The sequence below is a fragment of the Anomaloglossus baeobatrachus genome, chromosome 2 (assembly GCF_048569485.1).
Source record: "Anomaloglossus baeobatrachus isolate aAnoBae1 chromosome 2, aAnoBae1.hap1, whole genome shotgun sequence".
In the NCBI taxonomy this organism is placed as follows: Eukaryota; Metazoa; Chordata; class Amphibia; order Anura; family Aromobatidae; genus Anomaloglossus; species Anomaloglossus baeobatrachus.
The window spans coordinates 665,741,315-665,762,724 of record NC_134354.1 but is presented as its reverse complement, the minus strand read 5'-3'; the positions used below and the strand labels follow the sequence as shown (position 1 = coordinate 665,762,724).

At 52.7% G+C, this 21,410-nt stretch overlaps 1 protein-coding gene across 3 annotated transcripts in view; it reads right to left on the bottom strand.

Moving 5' to 3' along the window:
• OS9 (OS9 endoplasmic reticulum lectin) overlaps positions 1-21,410 on the bottom strand; it is a 175,273-nt gene that overhangs the window by 125,711 nt on the left and 28,152 nt on the right. For all 3 annotated transcript variants that reach the window (XM_075337094.1, XM_075337096.1, XM_075337095.1), the window contains one exon: positions 17,575-17,724. In XM_075337094.1, the coding sequence (XP_075193209.1) occupies positions 17,575-17,724 (150 nt within the window). The remainder of the gene's footprint in view (positions 1-17,574; positions 17,725-21,410) is intronic.

The window sequence follows — 21,410 nt, the reverse complement described above, 5'->3', positions numbered from 1 at the left end:
ACCTCCATCATTGCCAGGCGGCTGCGTGTCCCGCCTTGATGATTGATGTAGGCAACCGCTGTCGCGTTGTCCGACTGGACTCGAATGTGCCTGCCCGCCAACAGGTGGTGAAATGCTAGGAGAGCTAGAAGCACGGCTCTGGTTTCCAGCACATTGATTGAAAGGGCTGACTCGGACGGAGTCCAAGTGCCCTGCGCTCTGTGGTGGAGACATACCGCTCCCCAGCCAGATAGACTGGCATCCGTGGTGAGAATCACCCAGGACGGGGCCAGGAAGGAGCGCCCTTGGGACAGGGAGAGGGGCCAAAGCCACCACTAAAGAGAGCTCCTGGTCCGTGGCGACAGAGCCACTAACTTGTGTAAGGAGGAAGGCCGCTTGTCCCAACAGCGGAGACTGTCCAGCTTCAAGGGGCACAGATGGAACTGGGCAAAGGGAACAGCCTCCATGGACGCCACCATTTGACCCAGCACCTGCATCAGACGCCTGAGAGTATAACGGCGGGGCCTCAGGAAAGAGCGCACCGCCAGCTGGAGTGACAGCTGTTTGTTTAAGGGCAACTTCACGAGTGCCGGCAAAGTCTCGAACTGCATCCCTAGGTACGTGAGACTCTGGGTCGGAGTGAGAGTGGATTTGGGCAGATTGACAAGCCACCCGAATTGGGCTAGAGTGGCGAGAGTGAGCGAGACACTCCGCTGACAGTCTGCGCTGGATGGAGCCTTGACTAGAAGGTCGTCCAGGTAAGGGAGCACTGCCAACCCCTGGAGGTGCAGAACCGCAATCACTGCTGCCATGACCTTGGTGAATACCCCAGGGGCCGTGGCTAACCCGAAGGGGAGAGCCACGAATTGGAAATGATCTTCTCCTATTGCAAAACGTAGCCAACGCTGGTGTGAAACTGCAATTGGCACATGTAGATAGGCATCTCTGATGTCGATGGACGCCAGGAAAATCCCCTTGGGTCATTGAGGCAATGACTGATCGCACAGACTCCATGCGAAAGTGCCGCACCCGAACATGCTTGTTGAGAAGCTTGAGATCCAGGATGGGCCGGAAGGTACCGTCCTTTTTGGGAACAAGGAAGAGGTTTGAGTAGAAACCTCTGAACCGTTCCCGGGCGGGAACTGGTACAATTACTCCGTTGGCCTGCAAGGCTGCCACGGCCTGTGAGAAGGCGGCTGCCTTGGAGCAGGTGGGAGTTGAGAGAAAAAAATCTGTTTGGCGGGCTGGAAGAGAATTCTATCCTGTAGCCGTGAGATATGATATCTCTCACCCACTGATCGGAGACTTGTTGAAACCAAGCGTCGCCAAAGTGGGAGAGCCTGCCACCGACTAAGGACGTTGCTGGAGCGGGCAGAGAGTCACGAGGAGGCTGCCTTAGTGGCAGGAGCTCCTGCGGTCTTCTATGGACGCGCTTTTGGGCGCCAGTTGGATTTCTGGTCCTTAGCTGAGTTAGCAGACAAGGCGGAGGGCTTAGAGGACGACCAGTCGGAGGAACGAAAGGAGCGAAACCTCGACTGATTCCTACCCTGGGCAGGTTTCCTGGTTTTGGTTTGTGGCATGGAAGTACTCTTCCCGCCAGTAGCTTCTTTAATAATTTCATCCAGCTGTTCACCGAACAGCCGGGACCCAGCAAAAGGGAGCCCAGCAAGGTACTTCTTTGAAGAAGCATCTGCCTTCCACTCTCAAAGCCACAAGATCCTGCGGATAACGAGTAAATTAGCCGAAGCCACCGCAGTGCGGTGAGAAGCCTCTAGCATGGCAGACATGGCATAAGATGAAAAAGCTGAAGCTTGAGAAGTTAAGGCAACCATCTCGGGCATAGATTCCCTGGTGAGGGAATGCATCTCCTCTAGAGAAGCAGAGATGGCTTTGAGAGCCCACACTGCTGCAAAAGATGGGGAAAACGCGGCCCCCGCCGCTTCATACACGGATTTGGCCAGAAGGTCAATCTGACGGTCAGTGGAATCCTTAAGGGAGGTGCCATCAGCCACCGACACAACGGTCCGGGCTGAAAGTCTTGACACCGGAGGGTCTACCTTTGGGGAATGAGCCCACTCCTTGACCACCTCAGGGTGGAAAGGGAAAACGGTCATCAGAACCACGCTTTGGGAAGCGTTTGTCAGGACAGGCCCTGGGTTTGGTCACAGCGGTCTGAAAACTGGAGTGGTTAAAGAACACACTCTTTACTCTCTTAGGCGAGGTAAACTGGTGCTTTTCTGCCAGATAGGGTTGCTCCTCTGATACTGGCGGATTGAGATCCAGTACAGAATTAATGGAAGCAATCAAGTCACTAAGATCTGAGTCACCCTCAGAAAGATCAATGGGGTACATGGAGTTAGCCTCCGAGCCCCCTGTAAAGGCATCCTCCTCATCCTGCAAGTCAGCTCTTGAATCAGAGCCGCGGGATGAGGAGGGAGAGGAAACCCTGCGCCTCCTCTTAGGAGGACGGGGTCTGGGCCCTGATGATGAATCCTCTGTGAGCTCCGGTGGACGGAGGTCAGATGATAGAGATCCTAAAGGGACCCTTAGCAGTAGAGGCACCCTGTAAAGGGGGCTGATGCATATTCATCAAAGTCCTGGACAGAAGTCCCATGGACTCAGCAAAAGACTGGGAGATAGACCTAGAAAAGGATTCTACCCAGGCCGGAGGTTCAGCCACAGGTGCAGAAGCAGCCTGAGAGACCACTGGGGGTGAGACTCCAGGCTGTGGCACCGCCAAGTTAGAGCAGACATCACAGTGTGGATAGGTGCTCGGTTCAGGCAGCAGGAGCTTACATGCAGCGCATACAGTATAAAGCTTTGGAGCCTTGCTCCTCGTGTGAGACATGCTGCTAGAGTGGGGACTCTACAAAGAGAATGAACCCCAGGGAGTATATACAGAGGTCCACAACCAGAGACCGGTTGTGGCTTACCAGACCGCTGGAAGCGGTGTTGTGTGCCCTCCAGATCCCGAAGCCCGGACCCCCAATGCACAGCACCTCAGCAAGGATGCAGAGTGCAGGCCAGCGCAGAGTGAACCCTGTCTGAGAAAATGGCCGCCGGAGCGAAGAGAGGGGGCGGGACTTGGGGCGCTCCTATAGGAAAGCAGGATCTGGAGGGCCATAGAGACCTGCAGGGGAGGAGACACGCACAGCAGTGGGGAGTGTCCCTCCCCTGTGCAGGACGGCTGCCGGGAGGAGCCGTGCCTGTCCCTCTGCATGAGTGACATGCGAGGGCAGTGAACAGAAACTAGGACTCCGGCAAAGCCGGGGCCTAAATTTGAGCGGCGAGGCCGATGCGCAGGCACCATCGGCGCGGTTCTCGGGCGAAAGCTAGAGAACCCGCCGGAAATGCCAAAATAAATACAGTAAGCACACGCTCCCCATACAATAAAGCACAGGGACCCCCAACATATAAACGTCTCAGGTACTTAGCTGCTGAGACGCAGGGCCAGGTCCCTGGGGATGAGTGCTCCGGTCCAGCAGGGTCCTAAAGGGCTGCGGATGGAGACCGGTCTCCTGCCAGGCATGGAGACCGCGCTGGCTCCCACTTCAAGCCAGAGCCCAGGAGGGATGGTGAAGGAGCACGGCATGTAAGGCTTCAGCCTTGGAAATCAACCTTACAACACAACCGACACAGTGGGGTGAGAAGGGACATGCCGTGGGTCCAGACATGGACCCGCACTTCTTCAATCTCATTCCAAAAAGGAAAAAATCATATGAGAATGCATGTGTGGATGTATGCCTCCTGAACACAAAGCGATAAACTGGCTGGGACTGGCTCACCAGGGGGTGTATAAGCTCAGAGGGAGGAGCTACACTTTTAGGTGTAGTACTTTGTGTGTCCTCCGGAGGCAGAAGCTAAACACCCAAGGTCTGGGTCTCCCAAAGGATCGATAAAGAAACAAAAAATTCTTGCTGCAGTAGTCTGCAGAGATGTGCCTCCTATAGACACTTAGCTAAAACTGAAGTAGCCTGGCTGGGCCAGGGGGTGTATACTGCAGGGGAGGAGCTAACATCTTTGCATCTACTTAGTGTCCTCCTATGGATAAGCAGCATAACACCATGGTCCTGTGTCCCCCAATGAGGAGTCACAGAAAGAAGGGAATTTTGTTACTTACCGTAAATTCCTTTTCTTCTAGCTCCTATTGGGAGACCCAGACGATTGGGTGTATAGCACTGCCTCCGGAGGCCACACAAAGCAATTACACTAAAAAGTGTAAGGCCCCTCCCCTTCTGGCTATACACCCCCAGTGGGATCACTGGCTCACCAGTTTTAGTGCAAAAGCAAGAAGGAGGAAAGCCAATAACTGGTTTAAACAAATTCACTCCGAAGTAACGTCGGAGAACTGAAAACCGTTCAACATGAACAACATGTGTACCCGAAAAACAACCAAAAATCCCGAAGGACAACAGGGCGGGTGCTGGGTCTCCCAATAGGAGCTAGAAGAAAAGGAATTTACGGTAAGTAACAAAATTCCCTTCTTCGGCGCTCCATTGGGAGACCCAGACGATTGGGACGTCCAAAAGCTGTCCCTGGGTGGGTAAAGAATACCTCATGTTAGAGCTGCAAGACAGCCCTCCCCTATAGGGAGGCAACTGCCGCCTGCAGGACTCTTCTACCTAGGCTGGCGTCCGCCGAAGCATAGGTATGCACCTGATAATGTTTGGTGAAAGTGTGCAGACTCGACCAGGTAGCTGCCTGGCACACCTGTTGAGCCGTAGCCTGGTGTCGCAATGCCCAGGACGCACCCACGGCTCTGGTAGAATGGGCCTTCAGCCCTGATGGAACCGGAAGCCCAGCAGAACGGTAGGCTTCAAGAATTGGTTCTTTGATCCATCGAGCCAGGGTGGCCTTAGAAGCCTGCGACCCTTTGCGCTTACCAGCGACAAGGACAAAGAGTGCATCCGAACGGCGCAAGGGCGCCGTGCGGGAAATGTAGATTCTGAGTGCTCTCACCAGATCCAACAAATGTAAATCCTTCTCATACCGATGAACTGCATGAGGACAAAACGAAGGCAAAGAGATATCCTGATTAAGATGAAAAGAGGATACCACCTTCGGGAGAAACTCCTGAATAGGGCGCAGCACAACCTTGTCCTGGTGGAAGACCAGGAAGGGAGCCTTGGATGATAGAGCTGCCAGCTCAGACACTCTCCGAAGAGATGTGATCGCTACCAGAAAGAAGGGAATTTTGTTTACTTACCGTAAATTCCTTTTCTTCTAGCTCCAATTGGGAGACCCAGACAATTGGGGTGTATAGCTATTGCCTCTGGAGGCCACACAAAGTATTACACTTAAAAGTGTAAGGCCCCTCCCCTTCTGGCTATACACCCCCAGTGGGATCACTGGCTCACCAGTTTTAGTGCCAAAGCAAGAAGGAGGAAAGCCAATAACTGGTTTAAAGACCAATTCAATCCGAGGAAACATCGGAGAACTGAACCATACCACATGAACAACATGTGTACCCGAAAAAACAGAAAAACCCCGAGAAAACAGGGCGGGTGCTGGGTCTCCCAATTGGAGCTAGAAGAAAAGGAATTTACGGTAAGTAAACAAAATTCCCTTCTTCTTTTTCGCTCCTAATTGGGAGACCCAGACAATTGGGACGTCCAAAAGCAGTCCCTGGGTGGGTAAAAGAATACCTCGTGATAGGGCCGTCAAACAGCCCTTCCCTACAGGTGGGCAATCGCCGCCTGAAGGACTTATCTACCTAGGCTGGCGTCTGCCGAAGCGTAGGTATGCACCTGAAAATGCTTGGTAAAAGTATGCAGACTCAATCAGGTAGGTGCCTGACACACCTGCTGAGCCGTAGCCTGGTGCCGTAATGCCCAGGATGCACCCACGGCTCTGGTAGAATGGGCCTTCAGCCTTGAGAGAACCAGAAGCCCAGAAGAACTGTAGGTTTCAAGAATTGGTTCCTCGATCCCCCGAGCCAGGGTGGATTCAGAAGCTTGCGACTGTTTACGCCGACCAGCGACAAGGACAAAGAGTGCATCCGGGTGGCGCAGGAGCGCCATGCGGGAAGTAGAACCTGAGTGCTCTCACCAGAACCAACAGATGCAAATCCTTCTGAAATTGATGGACTGGACGAGGGCACAAAGAAGGTGAGGTGATATCCTGATTGATATGAAAAAGGGATACCACCTTAGGGAGAAATTCCGGAATCGGACGCAGAACTACCCTGTCCTGGTGAAGGACCAGGAAGGGAGATTTGTATGAGAGCGTTGCTAGCTCGGAAACTCTCCCAAGAGACGAGACCGTTACTAGAAGGCCACTTCCCGAGAAAGCGGGAAGGGAGACCTCTTTCAAAGGCTCGAAAGGCGGCATCTGGAGAGCAATTAGAACCTTGTTCAGATCCCAGGGCTCTGACGGCCGCCTGTACGGAGTGCTGAGAAGACAAACTCCCCGTAGGAACGTGCGTACCTGAGGAAGTCGTTTCTGAAAAAATACAGATAGCGCTGAGACTTGTCCCTAAAGGGAACTGAGCGACAACCCTTTTTCCAACCTAGATTGCAGGAAGGAAGGAAACATGGACGATGCAACCGGCCAGGGAGAAACACCCTGCGCCGAGCACTGAGAATATCTTCCACGTCCTGTGGTCAATCTTGGCGGACGTTGGTATGCTAGCCTGTCTCATGGTGGCAACCACGTCCTGAGGTAACCCTGACGACACTAGGTTCCAGGACTCAATGCCACACCATCAGGTTGAGGGCCTTAGAATTCAAATGGAAGAATGGCCCTTGAGACAGCCAGTCTGATTGGTCTGGTAGTGCCCCCGGTTAGCCTACCGTGAGGCACCACAGAACCGGGAACCACAACACCCTCGGCCAATCTGTAGCGACGAGGATGGCGCGGCCGCAGTCGGTCCTGATCTAACGCAGCACTCTGGGCAATAATGCTAGAGGTGGCACATAAGGTAGCTGGAACTGCGACCAATGCTGAACTAAGGCGTCTGCCGCCAGAGCTCGATGATTGTGAAACCGTGCCATGAAGCTGGCACATTGTTGTTGTGCCGTGACGCCATTAGATCGACGTCCGGCCTCTGTCAGCGGCGCCAGATCTCCTGAAACCCGTCCGGGTGAAGAGACCATACTCTTTCGGCCACACCCCGGCGACTTAGGAAGTCAGCCTCCTAGTTTTCCACGCCTGGGATGTGAACTGTGGATATGGTGGATGCCGTGTCTTCCACCCGTATCAGAACCTGCCGGACTTCCTGGAAGGCTTGTCGGTTGCGCGTTCTTCCTTGGTGGTTGATGTATGCCACCGCTGTGGAGTTGTCCGACTGAAGTCGGATTTGCTTGCTTTCCAGCTGCTGTTGGAAGGTTTGTAGGGCAAGATACACTGCTCTGTGTTCAAGAACATTGATCTGAAGGGTGGACTGTTGCTGAGTCCACGAACCCTGAGCGCTGTGGTGGAGAAAAAACTGCTCCCCACCCTGATCGACTCGTCTGTCGTAACTATCGCCCAGGATGGGGATAGGAAGGACCTTCTTTTTGACCATGAGGTGGGAAGAAGCCACCACCGTAGAGATTCCTTGGCCGCCTGAGAAAGAAAGACGACTCTGTTGAGGGAGGTCGACTCCCCGTCCCATTGGCGGAGAATGTCACATTGTAGTGGACGGAGATGAAACTGCGCGAAAAGAACTGCCTCCATTGCTACCATCTTACGTAGGAAGTGCATGAGGCGTCTCAATGTGTGCGACTGGTTCTTAAAGAAGAGATTGCAGCCCGTAGTGAATGCTGTTTGTCTAGCGGAAGCTTCACTATCGCTGAGAGAGTATGAAACTCCATGCCTAGATATGTTAGCGATAGGGTCGGGGTCGGATCTGACTTTAAAAAGTTGATGATCCACCCAAAACTCTAGAGAGTCTCCAGCGCAACGTTCGGGCAGTGTCGGCATGTTTCCTAAGAGAGTGCCTTGACAAGTAGACCGTCTAAATATGGGATCACAGAGTGACCCTGAGAGTGCAGGACTGTGACTACTGCTGCCCTGACCTTGGCGAAGACCAGTGGGACTGTCGCTAGCCGGAAGGTAGAGCTACGAACAGAAGGTGTTCGTCTCCTATAACGAAGCGTAGAAACGCTAGTGCTCTGGATCAAACGGCACGTGTGGATAGGCATCCTTGATGCCTAATGATGCTAGGAAATCTCCTTGGGACACTGAGGCGATGACATGGCGGAGGGATTCCATCCGGAACCGCCTGGTGTCCACGAGCTTGCTGAGCAGTTTTAGATCTAGAACGGGACGGAACGGCCCGTTCTTATAGGCACCGCAAATAATTTGGGGTAAAAACCGTGACCTTGTTCCTGAAGAGGAACGGGGGTCATCCCTCTTTCTGCCTATATAGTGCACCCTGTTTGCAGAAGAGCAGCGGCTCGGCCGGGAGGTGGAGAAGTTCTGAAGAATCGAGTTGGAGGACGAGAAGTGAGCTCTATCCTGTACCCGTGAGACAGAATGTCTCACACCCAACGGTCATTGACCTATGGCAGCTAAATATCGCCAAGGCGGGAGAGCCTGCTACCGACCGAGGATGCGGAGAGAGGAGGCCGCAATTCATGAGGAAGCCGCCTTGGAAGCGGGTTTTCAGACTGTCTCTTTTTTGGGCGTGACTGAGCCCGCCAAGAATCTGAGCTCCTCTGATCCCTTTGAGTCCACATTGGACGAGGAAAAATGGGACCTGGCCGAGCCTCGAAAAGACCGAAACCCCGACTGCCTCCTGCTCTGTTGGGGTTTGTTGTGTCCGGGCTGAGGAAAGGATGAATCCTTACCCCTGGACTGTTTAATGGTTACATCCAAACGCTCACCAAACAGTCGGTCGGCAGAAAAAAGGCAACTGGTTAAGCACCCTTTTTTGGAAGCAGAATGTGCCTTCCATTCACTTAACTAGCAGACCAGGCTCTGCTTAAAAACACGGAGTAGCGGAGGCTACTGCCGCACGGTTCGCAGAGTCTAGGGCAACCTGACTCGCGTAAGAAACAAATGCAGACATTTGAGAGGTTAAGGATGCCACCTGCGGCACAGATGTACGTGTAACCGTGTCAATCTGTGTAAGACAAGCTGAAACAGCTTGGAGTGCCCCAAGGGTGAGAATGCTGGAGCCAACGGTGCGCCGACAGCCTCATAGATGGATTTAGACCAGAGATCCATCTGTCTGTCAGTGGCATCTTTAAGTGCAGCTCCGTCTCCCACTGCAACTATGGATCTAGCTACAAGCCTGGAGATTGGAGGATGCCGCTTGGGACACTGGGTCCAGTCCTTGACCACGTCAGGGGGCAGGGATAACGTGTATCCTAAGCCGTTTGGAGAAGCGCATATCTGGATAAGTGTGGTGTTCCTGGACTGCCTCTCTGAAGGCAGAGTGGTCCAGAAAAATACGTGAAGCTGACTCCTCCACTGGAGGAGCTGGGAGAGAAATAACCAACATTCTATTGATGGACGCTATAAGATTATTCACTATGGCGTCACCATTAGGTGTATCCAGATTGAGAGCGGTCTCAGGATCAGAATCCTGAGCCGCTACTTCCGCCTCATTACACAGAGAGTCCTTCTGCTAGGACCCTGATGAAACCGAGGGCCGCTCATAGTGAGCCCGCTTAGGCTGTCTGAGACTGACGTCTGTGCAGAGCCGTGACTCTGGGATGCGTGTGACATTCCCGGAGCTGTTAGTTGTTCACACTGAGGGGGGCCATGGATCAATGATTCAACAGTGCCCATGTTGTGAGAGACATGTCCGGACTGCTAGGCTTCTAGTATCATAGCCATAGTCTCAGAAAATCTGTCAGTAAATACTGCAGACACCGTCCTCATCCTCTGGCCATTAGCAGAGACTCCGGCTGAGTTGGATACAATGGGGGTCTATGTAACCTGCCGGCCGTATAGCCGTACATGCTGTACCGGCTGCATAGAAAAACATGTGGTTCTGCACCTTTGTTTTACACAGAGAATATGCTGATAACTCCTCCGCACAATCCAGGAGGGTATATACAACGTGCGACCAAACAGTGCAATGTATATAGTACAAGCATATCTATAAGTGCACTTCTGCACTAGTGGGGTTAGCACCACAGGTGCTGCTTAACGCCTGTTGCAGCGATTGTGTGACTATCAGAATGCCAGGATCTTCCACACTTGTCTCTGTATCGTACAGAAACTGACACTAATGGCTGCCGGCGTCCTGTATAGAGAAGGAAGCCGTGGGCGTGCCTGAGAAAGTGCGGGAATCCGGTTTCACAGTGCACACAGTGAGAGGGGTGGAGTATGCAAAACATACTCCAGCTCTCAGTGCTGCTGTGCTATGCAGCGTCACGCCCCTACCCTGACTGTCAGGGCTGTGGGCGGTAACGAAGGGAGACTAGGCCCAGAAGCCGGGGACTCGAGTTAATAAGCGCGGCCGGCATATCAGTGCTGGCCGGCGCGGAAGTCCCCGGCGCACCACAACTCCCAGCGGCGCCTTAAATAAAAACGGCAGCGGCGTTAGCGCGGTAGTCACCCAATACACTAACACACCCAGCAACGCTGTGGTGTGCGATGGCACTAGTGCGGACAGCGCCGCTGTCCCTGGCGCACTAACACACCCAGCAGTGCTGCCGTGTGTCTGCGCGGTCCCCGCAGGGACACCGAGTACCTCCATGTAGCAGGGCCATGTCCCTGAAGATACTCCGCTCCATGTCCAGCAGTACCAGGGGCTGTGGATGGAGCACGGCCTCAGTGCCTGGAGACCGATAGAATCCCACTTCACCCAGAGCCCTGTAAAAAGGGATGGGGAAGGAAGCAGCATGTGGGCTCCAGCCTCCGTACCCGCAATGGGTACCTCAACCTTAACAAACACCTCCGACATGAAGTGGGGTGAGAAGGGAGCATGCTGGGGGCCCTTAGTATGGGCCCTCTTTTCTTCCATCCGACATAGTCAGCAGCTGCTGCTGACTAAACAGTGGAGCTATGCGTGGATGTGTTGCCTCCTTCGCACAAAGCACAAAACTGGTGAGCCAGTGATCCCACTGGGGGTGTATAGCCAGAAGGGGAGGGGCCTTACACTTTTAAGTGTAATACTTTGTGTGGCCTCCAGAGGCAATAGCTATACACCCCAATTGTCTGGGTCTCCCAATTAGGAGCGAAAAAGAAAGCCACTTTCTGTGATAGTCTAGAAAGTGAAACCTCCCTCAGAGGCTCGAAGGGCGGCTTCTGGAGGGCAACTAGTACCCTGTTCAGATCCCATGGATCTAACGGCCGCTTGTACGGGGGTACGATATGGCAAACCCCCTGTAGGAACGTGCGCACCTTAGGAAGGCGTGCCAAACGCCTCTGAAAAAAGACGGATAGCGCCGAGACCTGACCTTTAAGGGAGCCGAGCGACAAACCTTTTTCTAACCCAGATTGCAGGAAAGAAAGAAAGGTAGGCAATGCAAATGGCCAGGGGGACACTCCCTGAGCAGAGCACCAGGATAAGAATATCCTCCACGTTCTGTGGTAGATCTTAGCGGACGTGGGCTTCCTAGCCTGTCTCATGGTGGCAACGACCCCTTGGGATAATCCTGAAGACGCTAGGATCCAGGACTCAATGGCCACACAGTCAGGTTCAGGGCCGCAGAATTCCGACGGAAAAACGGCCCTTGGGACAGTAAGTCCGGTCGGTCTGGTAGTGCCCACGGTTGGCCGACCGTGAGCTGCCACAGATCCGGATACCACGCCCTCCTCGGCCAGTCTGGGGCGACGAGTATGACGCGGCTGCAATCGGATCTGATCTTGCGTAGCACTCTGGGCAAGAGTGCCAGAGGTGGAAACACATAAGGGAGCCGGAACTGCGACCAATCTTGCACTAGGGCGTCTGCCGCCAGCGCTCTTTGATCGCGAGACCGTGCCATGAAGGTTGGGACCTTGTTGTTGTGCCGGGACGCCATGAGGTCGACGTCCGGCCTTCCCCATCGGCGACAGATTTCCTGAAACACGTCTGGGTGAAGGGACCATTCCCCTGCGTCCATGCCCTGGCGACTGAGGAAGTCTGCTTCCCAGTTTTCTACGCCGGGGATGTGAACTGCGGATATGGTGGAGGCCGTGGCTTCCACCCACATCAGGATCCGCCGGACTTCCTGGAAGGCTTGCCGACTGCGTGTCCCCCCTTGGTGGTTGATGTATGCCACCGCTGTGGAGTTGTCCGACTGAATTCGGATCTGCCTTCCTTCCAGCCACTGCTGGAAGGCTAGTAGGGCAAGATATACTGCTCTGATTTCCAGAACATTGATCTGAAGGGTGGACTCCTGCTGAGTCCACGTACCCTGAGCCCTGTGGTGGAGAAAAACTGCTCCCCACCCTGACAGACTCGCGTCTGTCGTGACCACCGCCCAAGACTGTGGTAGGAAGGATCTTCCCTGTGATAATGAGGTGGGAAGAAGCCACCACTGCAGAGAGTCCTTGGCCGTCTGGGAAAGGGAGACTTTCCTGTCCAGGGATTTTGACTTCCCGTCCCATTGGCGGAGAATGTCCCATTGAAGTGGGCGCAGATGAAACTGCGCAAACGGAACCGCCTCCATTGCCGCCACCATCTTCCCGAGGAAGTGCATGAGGCGTCTTAAGGAGTGCGACTGACTTTGAAGGAGAGCCTGCACCCCAGTCTGTAGAGACCGCTGCTTGTCCAGCGGAAGCTTCACTATCGCTGAGAGAGTATGAAACTCCATGCCAAGATATGTTAGTGATTGGGTCGGTGACAGATTTGACTTTGAGAAGTTGATGATCCACCCGAACGTCTGGAGAGTCTCCAGTGCAACAGTCAAGCTGAGTTGGCATGCCTCTTGAGAGGGTGCCTTGACCAGTAGATCGTCCAAGTAAGGGATCACAGAGTGTCCCTGAGAGTGCAAGACTGCTACCACTGCCGCCATGATCTTGGTGAACACCCGTGGGGCTGTCGCCAGACCAAATGGCAGAGCTACGAACTGAAGATGGTCGTCTCCTATCACGAAGCGTAGAAAGCGTTGGTGCTCTGTAGCAATCGGCACGTGGAGATAAGCATCCTTGATGTCTATTGATGCTAGGAAATCTCCTTGAGACATTGAGGCAATGACTGAGCGGAGGGATTCCATCCGGAACCGCCTGGCGTTCACATGCTTGTTGAGCAGTTTTAGGTCCAGAACAGGACGGAATGAGCCGTCCTTTTTTGGCACCACAAAGAGATTGGAGTAAAAACCTTGACCTCGTTCCTGAAGAGGAACAGGGACCACCACTCCTTCTGCTCTTAGAGAATTCACCGCCTGCAGAAGGGCATCTGCTCGGTCGGGATGTGGGGAAGTTCTGAAGAACCGAGGCGGAGGACGAGAACTGAACTCTATCCTGTACCCGTGAGACAAAATGTCTGTTACCCACCGGTCTTTGACCTGTGGCAGCCAAATGTCGCAAAAGCGGGAGAGCCTGCCACCGACCGAGGATGCGGAGGGAGGCGGCCGAAAGTCATGAGGCAGCCGCCTTGGAAGCGGTACCTCCGGTTGCTTTCTTGGGGCGTGAGTGAGCCCGCCAGGAATCAGAGCTCCTTTGCTCTTTCTGAGTCCCATTGGACGAGGAGAATTGGGGCTTGCCCGAGCCTCGAAAGGACCGAAACTTTGACTGCCACTTCCTCTGTGGAGGTTTGCTTGATCTGGGCTGGGGTAAGGAGGAGTCCTTACCTTTGGACTGTTTAATGATTTCCGCCAATTGCTCACCAAACAGTCTGTCTCCAGATAATGGCAAGCTGGTTAAACATTTTTTAGAAGCAGAATCTGCTTTCCATTCCTTTAACCACAAGGCTCTGCGCAAAACTACAGAGTTGGCGGATGCCATTGAGGTACGGCTCGTAGAGTCCAGTACCGCATTGATAGCGTAGGTCGCAAACGCAGACATTTGCGTAGTTAGGGACGCCACTTGCGGCACTGCTGGACGTATGAGAGAGTCCACCTGTGCCAGACCAGCTGAAATAGCTTGGAGCGCCCACACGGCCGCGAATGCTGGAGCAAACGACGCGCCAATAGCTTCATAGACAGATTTCAACCAAAGGTCCATCTGTCTGTCATTGGCATCTTTAAGTGAAGCCCCATCCTCCACTGCAACTATGGATCTAGCTGCAAGCCTGGATATTGGAGGGTCCACTTTTGGACACTGGGTCCAGCGTTTGACCACGTCAGGGGGAAAAGGATAACGTGTATCCTTAAGGCGTTTAGAAAAACGCTTGTCCGGATAAGTATTGTGTTTCTGGATGGATTCTCTGAAGTCAGAGTGGTCCAGAAAAGTACTCAATTTACGCTTGGGATACAGGAAATGGAATTTCTCCTGCTGTGCAGCTGCCTCCTCTGCAGAAGGGGCTGGGGGAGAAATATCCAACAGCCTATTGATGGCCGCTATAAGGTCATTTACCATGGCGTCACCATCTGGCGTATCCAAATTGAGTGCGGCGTCAGGACAAGACTCCTGATCACCCACCTCTGAGCCATCATATAGAGACCCTTCTCGCTGAGACCCTGATCCGCGTGATGACGTGGAGGGTCTCTCCCAGCGAGCTCGCTTAGGCGGACTGGGACTGTCATCGGAGTCAGAGCCCTCAGCCTGTGATGCCTGGGACCCCCTTGAATTACGGATTAATTCCAGCTGAGGGGGGCCGGGGAACATAGACACAGCGGTGTCCATGGTCTGAGCAACTGGCCTGGACTGCAAGGTCTCCAGGATTTTTGTCATAGTCACAGACATTTTATCAGCAAAGACTGCAAATTCTGTCCCCGTCACCGGGGTAGGGTTCACAGGCGTCTCTGCCTGGGCTACCACCACAATAGGCTCTGGCTGACGAAGTGCCACTGGGACTGAACATTGCACACAATGAGAGTCGTTGGAGCCTGCTGGTAGATTAGCCCCACATGCTGTACAAGCAGTGTATACAGCCCGTGCCTTGGCACCCTTGCGTTTTGCGGATGACATGCTGTTGTCTCCTCAAAGCAATATAGGGTGTACAGCCAAGAAGCGACCTTACAGTGCAGTACACAAATATAACACTGTGGCACTAGTGGGGTCGCACGTATGTGCTGCTTACCGCCCGCTTAGCGCGGGTGTGTGGTCGCCAGAAACCCCTAGCCTGGGTCCCTCAGAGCCTGCGTCCGTTCTCCAGCCAGACTGCATGTGTATAATGGCTGCCGGCGTCCTGGGGAGCAGCAAGCCTGGGGGCGGGCCTAGGGCGTGCACAGAGAAAAAAGCGCGAAGCCTGTGTCCTACTGTGCTCAGTGAGAGGGCTGGAGCATGTAAATCGTGCTCCAGCCCTCGGCGCTGCCGATTGAACAACGTCTCTCCCCTACCCTGATTGACAGGGTGGGGGGCGTTAACGAAGCGGAGCTAGGCCGCAGAAAACCGGGGACTAAAGTTAGAAGCGCCGCCGCCGTAAAAGCGCGGTCGGCGCGTCCCCGGCGCACTACAAGTCGCAGCTGCGCCGCCGCTCCAGGGGCGGTCGGCGCGGCGATCCACACACAAAGTCCCCCAGTAATCTGCGGGGACTATAAGCCCAGCGCACAGCGCTACAGTCCCCGGCGCACTAGCACACCCAGCAAGCCTGGGGTGTGCGTGGCCTGCCATACGGGGACACAGAGTACCTGAAAGTTGCAGGGCCTTGTCCCTGAACGGCACTCCCGCTCCACATCCAGCAGGTTCAATGGGTCTGTGGATGGAGCCCGGCCTCAGGGCTTGGTGGCCGGTAAGATCCCACTTCCTCAGAGCCCCTCAGGGGGATGGGGAAGGAAAACAGCATGTGGGCTCCAGCCTCCGTACCCGCAATGGGTACCTCAACCTTACAAACCACAAGTGGGGTAAGAAGGGAGCATGCTGGGGGCCCCATATGGGCCCTCTTTTCTTCCATCCGATATAGTCAGCAGCTACTGCTGACTAAACAGTGGAGCTATGCGTGGATGTCTGACCTCCTTCGCACAAAGCAGAAAACTGGTGAGCCAGTGATCCCACTGGGGGTGTATAGCCAGAAGGGGAGGGGCCTTACACTTTTTAGTGTAATTGCTTTGTGTGGCCTCCGGAGGCAGTGCTATACACCCAATCGTCTGGGTCTCCCAATGGAGCGCCGAAGAAATATATATATTAATTATGATATAGATAAATATAGGTAGATATAGGTAAATATATCTAAAAAAATATGGATAGAATTCTTATCCGGAAAGGTGGGATGAGTGAAATCTGTTTGGAATTCCATATGTCGTTCACCTACCATCCTTATAGGACATGTGATTTTTTTTCTCAGCAGCTATTATTCTACAGTAATTTACAGGTCCATTTGCAGTGTTCTATGCTACAGAAAGGTAATGTATCCCTAAACAGACATCCAATTCTTTTCTCGCACCCATTGACGAGTCGTGTCCAATAGACAAATGCAATCACAGCATGCTGCCATTGTTTCCTCAGTCTAATTTGAGCTGAGGAAAAACTTGCAGATCGGCTCTGCCTCATTGATTAACATTGGTCCAAGTACAAGGCAATTATTTTTCTCACATTGCACTCCTCTGTTTTATACGCCAGTTTAAGAGGGTCCTTAAAAGGAATCGGTCAGCAGGATTTTGTAATGTACACTAAGGACAGCAAGCTGCAATGGTTAAAAAAGAAAAAAACAACTGTGCTTCTCTTCTCCGTGTGTGAGCTATTGTTTACGTAAACTAAAGCGTTTATCACTTGCTGATTAACATTGCTGTGGTTGACTGGTGAGTGCCATGTTCTCCAGCACGCCCCCTACTGTGATTGACCCCTCAAGTCAATGCACAATTTCTATTGAGAGCCTGGGGCAGGAGGGGAAGCTCAATCAGCTCTGGTGTTTTCCAGGATCTAAATTCTTTGAAAATATGCAGGAAAACAATTTTACCCAGTAATCGAAATTTAACATGGTTAGTTTCAGAATCTCTTTGCCTACAATATGCTGCTCTCAGATGAAATAGCAAAAGCCTATTGACAAATTCCCTTTAAAGAGAATATAGCAGAACAAAATGACTGTTCAAACCAAGCACTAGCGCTAGGTGCCAAGTAGGCCTACACACAACATATCACTCCAACAGACCCAACCTCTTCTGACCTCTACATTAATATGCACAGACAGTTCAACATCTCCTGACATACCTCCATCCATCCCATCTCAATAACCCAACCTAGGAGGCCCTTATACATTGTTGGAGAGAGCTGACAAAATTTGCCACTGGAGGTGGTGCGCTCTCCATTAATGTCAACCTTCAAGAGGAAAATGGATAAACATATAGGTGGGATGATTTAGGAAAACCCGCACTCACAGCATTTGGACCCGATAGCTCTTGAAGTCCCTTCGAATTCTACCCTTCTAATACATTTATCTAATGTATATAGACAGCTGGGCTAATCCACAGACTTTTCAACAAACCAAAGTATAATGTATCAGGGCCTCTCCTAACAGCAAATGTCAAGAGAAAAGGGGTTCAGTAAGAAGGATTTCAATATGTCCTTGTGCCAAAACAGTGATATGGAATTGGATAATATGAAATACAGATATAGTTTACAATTAAACTACGATATAGTATTTTCTATGGAGTCATAATAGTGATCTGACTCTTCGTCCACAAAGCTACTACCCACCAGTCTCCACTTGCTGATGCTCATCATTGGTTTCTGTTGTCTTCACAGGTTTTCCGTCATCTAAAGAGCCTGCACTTTTGGATGCTAACGTTTTAAGATCAAGGGTCTTCAGTTCTTCAGAAAGTTCCTCCACTATACGCTTTGTGTCGTCTGTAAAGAAAATGCAATTTGTTTACTGCAAGATCTACCTGCAACTAAGCCTATGTGTGAAAGAAATAGAGGGACAGAAAGCAGAATTCCCATTTAACATTTGTTTAGACATCATAACTGTTCATTAATGTTCAGTCTTATAACCAACAGTTTGCTTTCCACCAATTATTGCAGCTCTCGGTCAATGCACCGTTAGGATGGAGGAGGGGGAAGGGGGGAGCAATTAAAATGGAAAGCTGCGAGAGGTGTTTGTACTGACACACAGCTCTGCTCCACGCTTGTGATCACAGTAGATGCCAGCAATGAGATCAGGTAGGAGAACAGGGCGGTCATACAAGGGGAAAGAAGGGAATTTTGTTTACTTACCGTAAATTCCTTTTCTTCTAGCTCTAATTGGGAGACCCAGACAATTGGGTGTATAGGCTATGCCTCCGGAGGCCGCACAAAGTATTACACTTAAAAGTGTTAAGCCCCTCCCCTTCTGCCTATACACCCCCCGTGCTCCCACGGGCTCCTCAGTTTTGGTGCAAAAGCAAGAAGGAGGAAAAGATTATAAACTGGTGTAAAGTAGATTCAATCCGAAGGAATATCGGAGAACTGAAACCAAACAACATGAGTACACAAAAAAACAGGGGCGGGTGCTGGGTCTCCCAATTAGAGCTAGAAGAAAAGGAATTTACGGTAAGTAAACAAAATTCCCTTCTTTGTCGCTCTATTGGGAGACCCAGACAATTGGGATGTCCAAAAGCAATCCCTGGGTGGGTAAAATAATACCTCGTAATAGAGCCGTAAAACGGCCTCTTCCTACAGGTGGGCAACCGCCGCCTGAAGGACTCGTCTACCTAGGCTGGCATCCGCCGAAGCATAGGTATGCACCTGATAGTGTTTCGTGAAAGTGTGCAGGCTCGACCAGGTAGCCGCCTGACACACCTGCTGACACGTAGCCTGGTGCCTCAAAGCCCAGGACGCGCCCCCGGCTCTGGTAGAATGGGCCTAGAGCCCTGAGGGAACCGGCAGCCCGGTAAGCTTCGAGAATTGGTTCCTTGATCCACCGGGCCAGGGTTGATTTGGAAGCCTGTGACCCTTTACGCTGGCCAGCGACAAGGACAAAGAGTGCATCCGAGCGGCGCAGGGGCGCCGTACGAGAAATGTAGAGCCTGAGTGCTCTCACCAGATCTAACCAGTGCAAATCCTTTTCACATTGGTGAACTGGATGATGACAAAAAGAGGGTAAGGAGATATCCTGATTGAGATGAAAGGGGGGTACCACCCTTGGGAGAAATTCCAGAACCGGACGCAGAACCACCTTGTCCTGGTGAACACCAGGAAAGGGGCTTTGCACGACAACATTGCTAGCCCAGACACTCTCCGAAGTGAAGTGACTTCTACTAGGAAAATCACTTTCTGCGAAAGGCGTGAGAAAGAAATATCCCTTATTGGATCGAATGGTGGTTTCTGAAGAACCATCAGTACCCCGTTCAGATCCCAGGGTTCTAACGGCCGCTTGTAAGGATGAACGATGTGACAACCCCCTGCAGGAACGTGCATACCTGTGGAAGTCTGGCTAGGCGCTACTGGAAAAAACACAGAGCGCTGAGACTTGTCCCTTAAGGGAGCCGAGCGACAAACCCTTTTCCAGTCCAGATTGAAGGAAGGACAGAAAAATGGGCAAGGCAAAAGGCCAGGGAGAAAAACCCCGAGCAGAGCACCACGACAGGAAATTTTTCCACGTCCTGTAGTAGATCTTGGCGGACGTTGGTTTCCTACCCTGTCTCATAGTGGCAATGACCTCTTGAGATAATCCTGAAGACGCTAGATCTAGGACTCAATGGCCACAGTGTCAGGTTGAGGGCCGCAGAATTCAAATGGAAAAACGGCCCTTGAGACAGCAAGTCTGGTCGGACTGGTAGTGCCCACGTTTGGCCTACCGTGAGATGCCACAGATCCGGGTACCACGACCTCCTCGGCCAGTCTGGAGTGACGAGGATGGCGCGGCGGCAGTCGGCCCTGATCGTGCGTAACACTCTGGGCAACAGTGCCAGCGGAGGAAACACATAAGGGAGTTGAAACTGCGACCAATTCCGAACTAAGGCGTCTGCCGCCATAGCTCTGTGATCGTGAGAGCGTGCCATGAATGCCATGACCTTGTTGTTGTGCCGGGACGCCATTAGGTCGACGTCCGGCCTCCCTCAGCGGCAACAGATCTCCTGAAACACGCCCGGGTGAAGAGACCATTCCCCTGCGTCCATGCCCTGGCGACTGAGAAAGTCTGCTTCCCAGTTTTCGACGCCCGGGATGTGAACTGCGGAGATGGTGGAGGCCGTGGCTTCCACCCACATCAAAGTCCGCCGGACTTCCTGGAAGGCTTGCCGACTGCGTGTTCCGCCTTGGTGGTTGATGTAAGCCACCACTGTGGAGTTGTCCGACTGAATTCGGATCTGCTTGCCTTCCAGCCACTGCTGGAACACTTTTTAGGGCAAGATACACTGCCCTGATCTTCAGAACATTGATCTGAAGCAAGGACTCTTGCTGAGTCCACGTACCCTGAGCCCTGTGGTGGAGAAAGACTGCTCCCCACCCTGACAGACTCGCGTCCGTCGTGACCACCTCCCAGGATGGGGGTAGGAAGGATTTCCCATGCGATAATGAAGTGGGAAGAAAGCCACCCCCTAAGGGAAGCTTTGGTTGCCTGAGAGAGGGAGACGTTCCTGTCGAGGGACGTCGGTTTCCTGTCCTATTTGCGTAGGATGTCCCAATGAAGAGGACGCAGGTGAAACTGCGCTAAAGGAACTGCCTCCATTGCTGCCACCATCTTCCCCAGGAAGTGCATGAGGCCCTTCAAGGGGTGTGCTTGACCTTGAAGGAGAGATTGCACCCCTTTCTGTAGTGAACGCTTGTTGATCAGCGGAAGCTTCACTATCGCCGATAGGGTATGAAACTCCATGCCAAGATATGTCAGCGATTGGGCTGGTGTCAGATTTGACTTTGGAAAATTGATGATCCACCCGAAACTCTGGAGAGCCCCCAGAGAAGCGTCGGGGCTGTGTTGGCATGCCTCTTGAGAGGGTGCCTTGATCAGCAGATCGTCCAAGTAAGGGATCACCGAGTGACCCTGAGAGTGGAGGACCGCAACTACTGTAGCCCTGACCTTGGTGAAAACCCGTGGGGCTGTAGCCAGGCCGAACTGCAGTGCCACGAACTGCAGGTGTTCGTCTCCTATGGTGAAGCGCAAGAAGCGTTGGTGCTCTGGAGCCACCGGTACGTGGAGAAAAGCATCTTTGATATCAATCGATGCAAGGAAATCTTCTGGGGACATTGAGTCGATGACGGAGCGGAGGGTTTCCATCCGGAACCGTCTGGTCTATACGTGTTTGTTGAGCAGTTACGGGTCCAGGACAGGACGGAAAGACCCGTCCTTCTTTGTAACCACAAACAGGTTGGAGAAAAACCCGTGACCCTGTTGCTGAACTCCTTCTGCCCTCAGGGTGCCCAGCGCCTGCAGAAGAGCCTCGGCTCGCTCGGGAGGCGGGGATAACCTGAAGAATCGAGTCGGGGGACGAGAGGCGAACTCTAACTTGTAACCGTGAGACAGAATGTCTCTCGCCCAACGGTCTTTTACCCTTGGCAGCCAGGAGTCGCAAAGGCGGGAAAGCCTGCCACCAACCGAGGATGCGGATTGAGGAGAC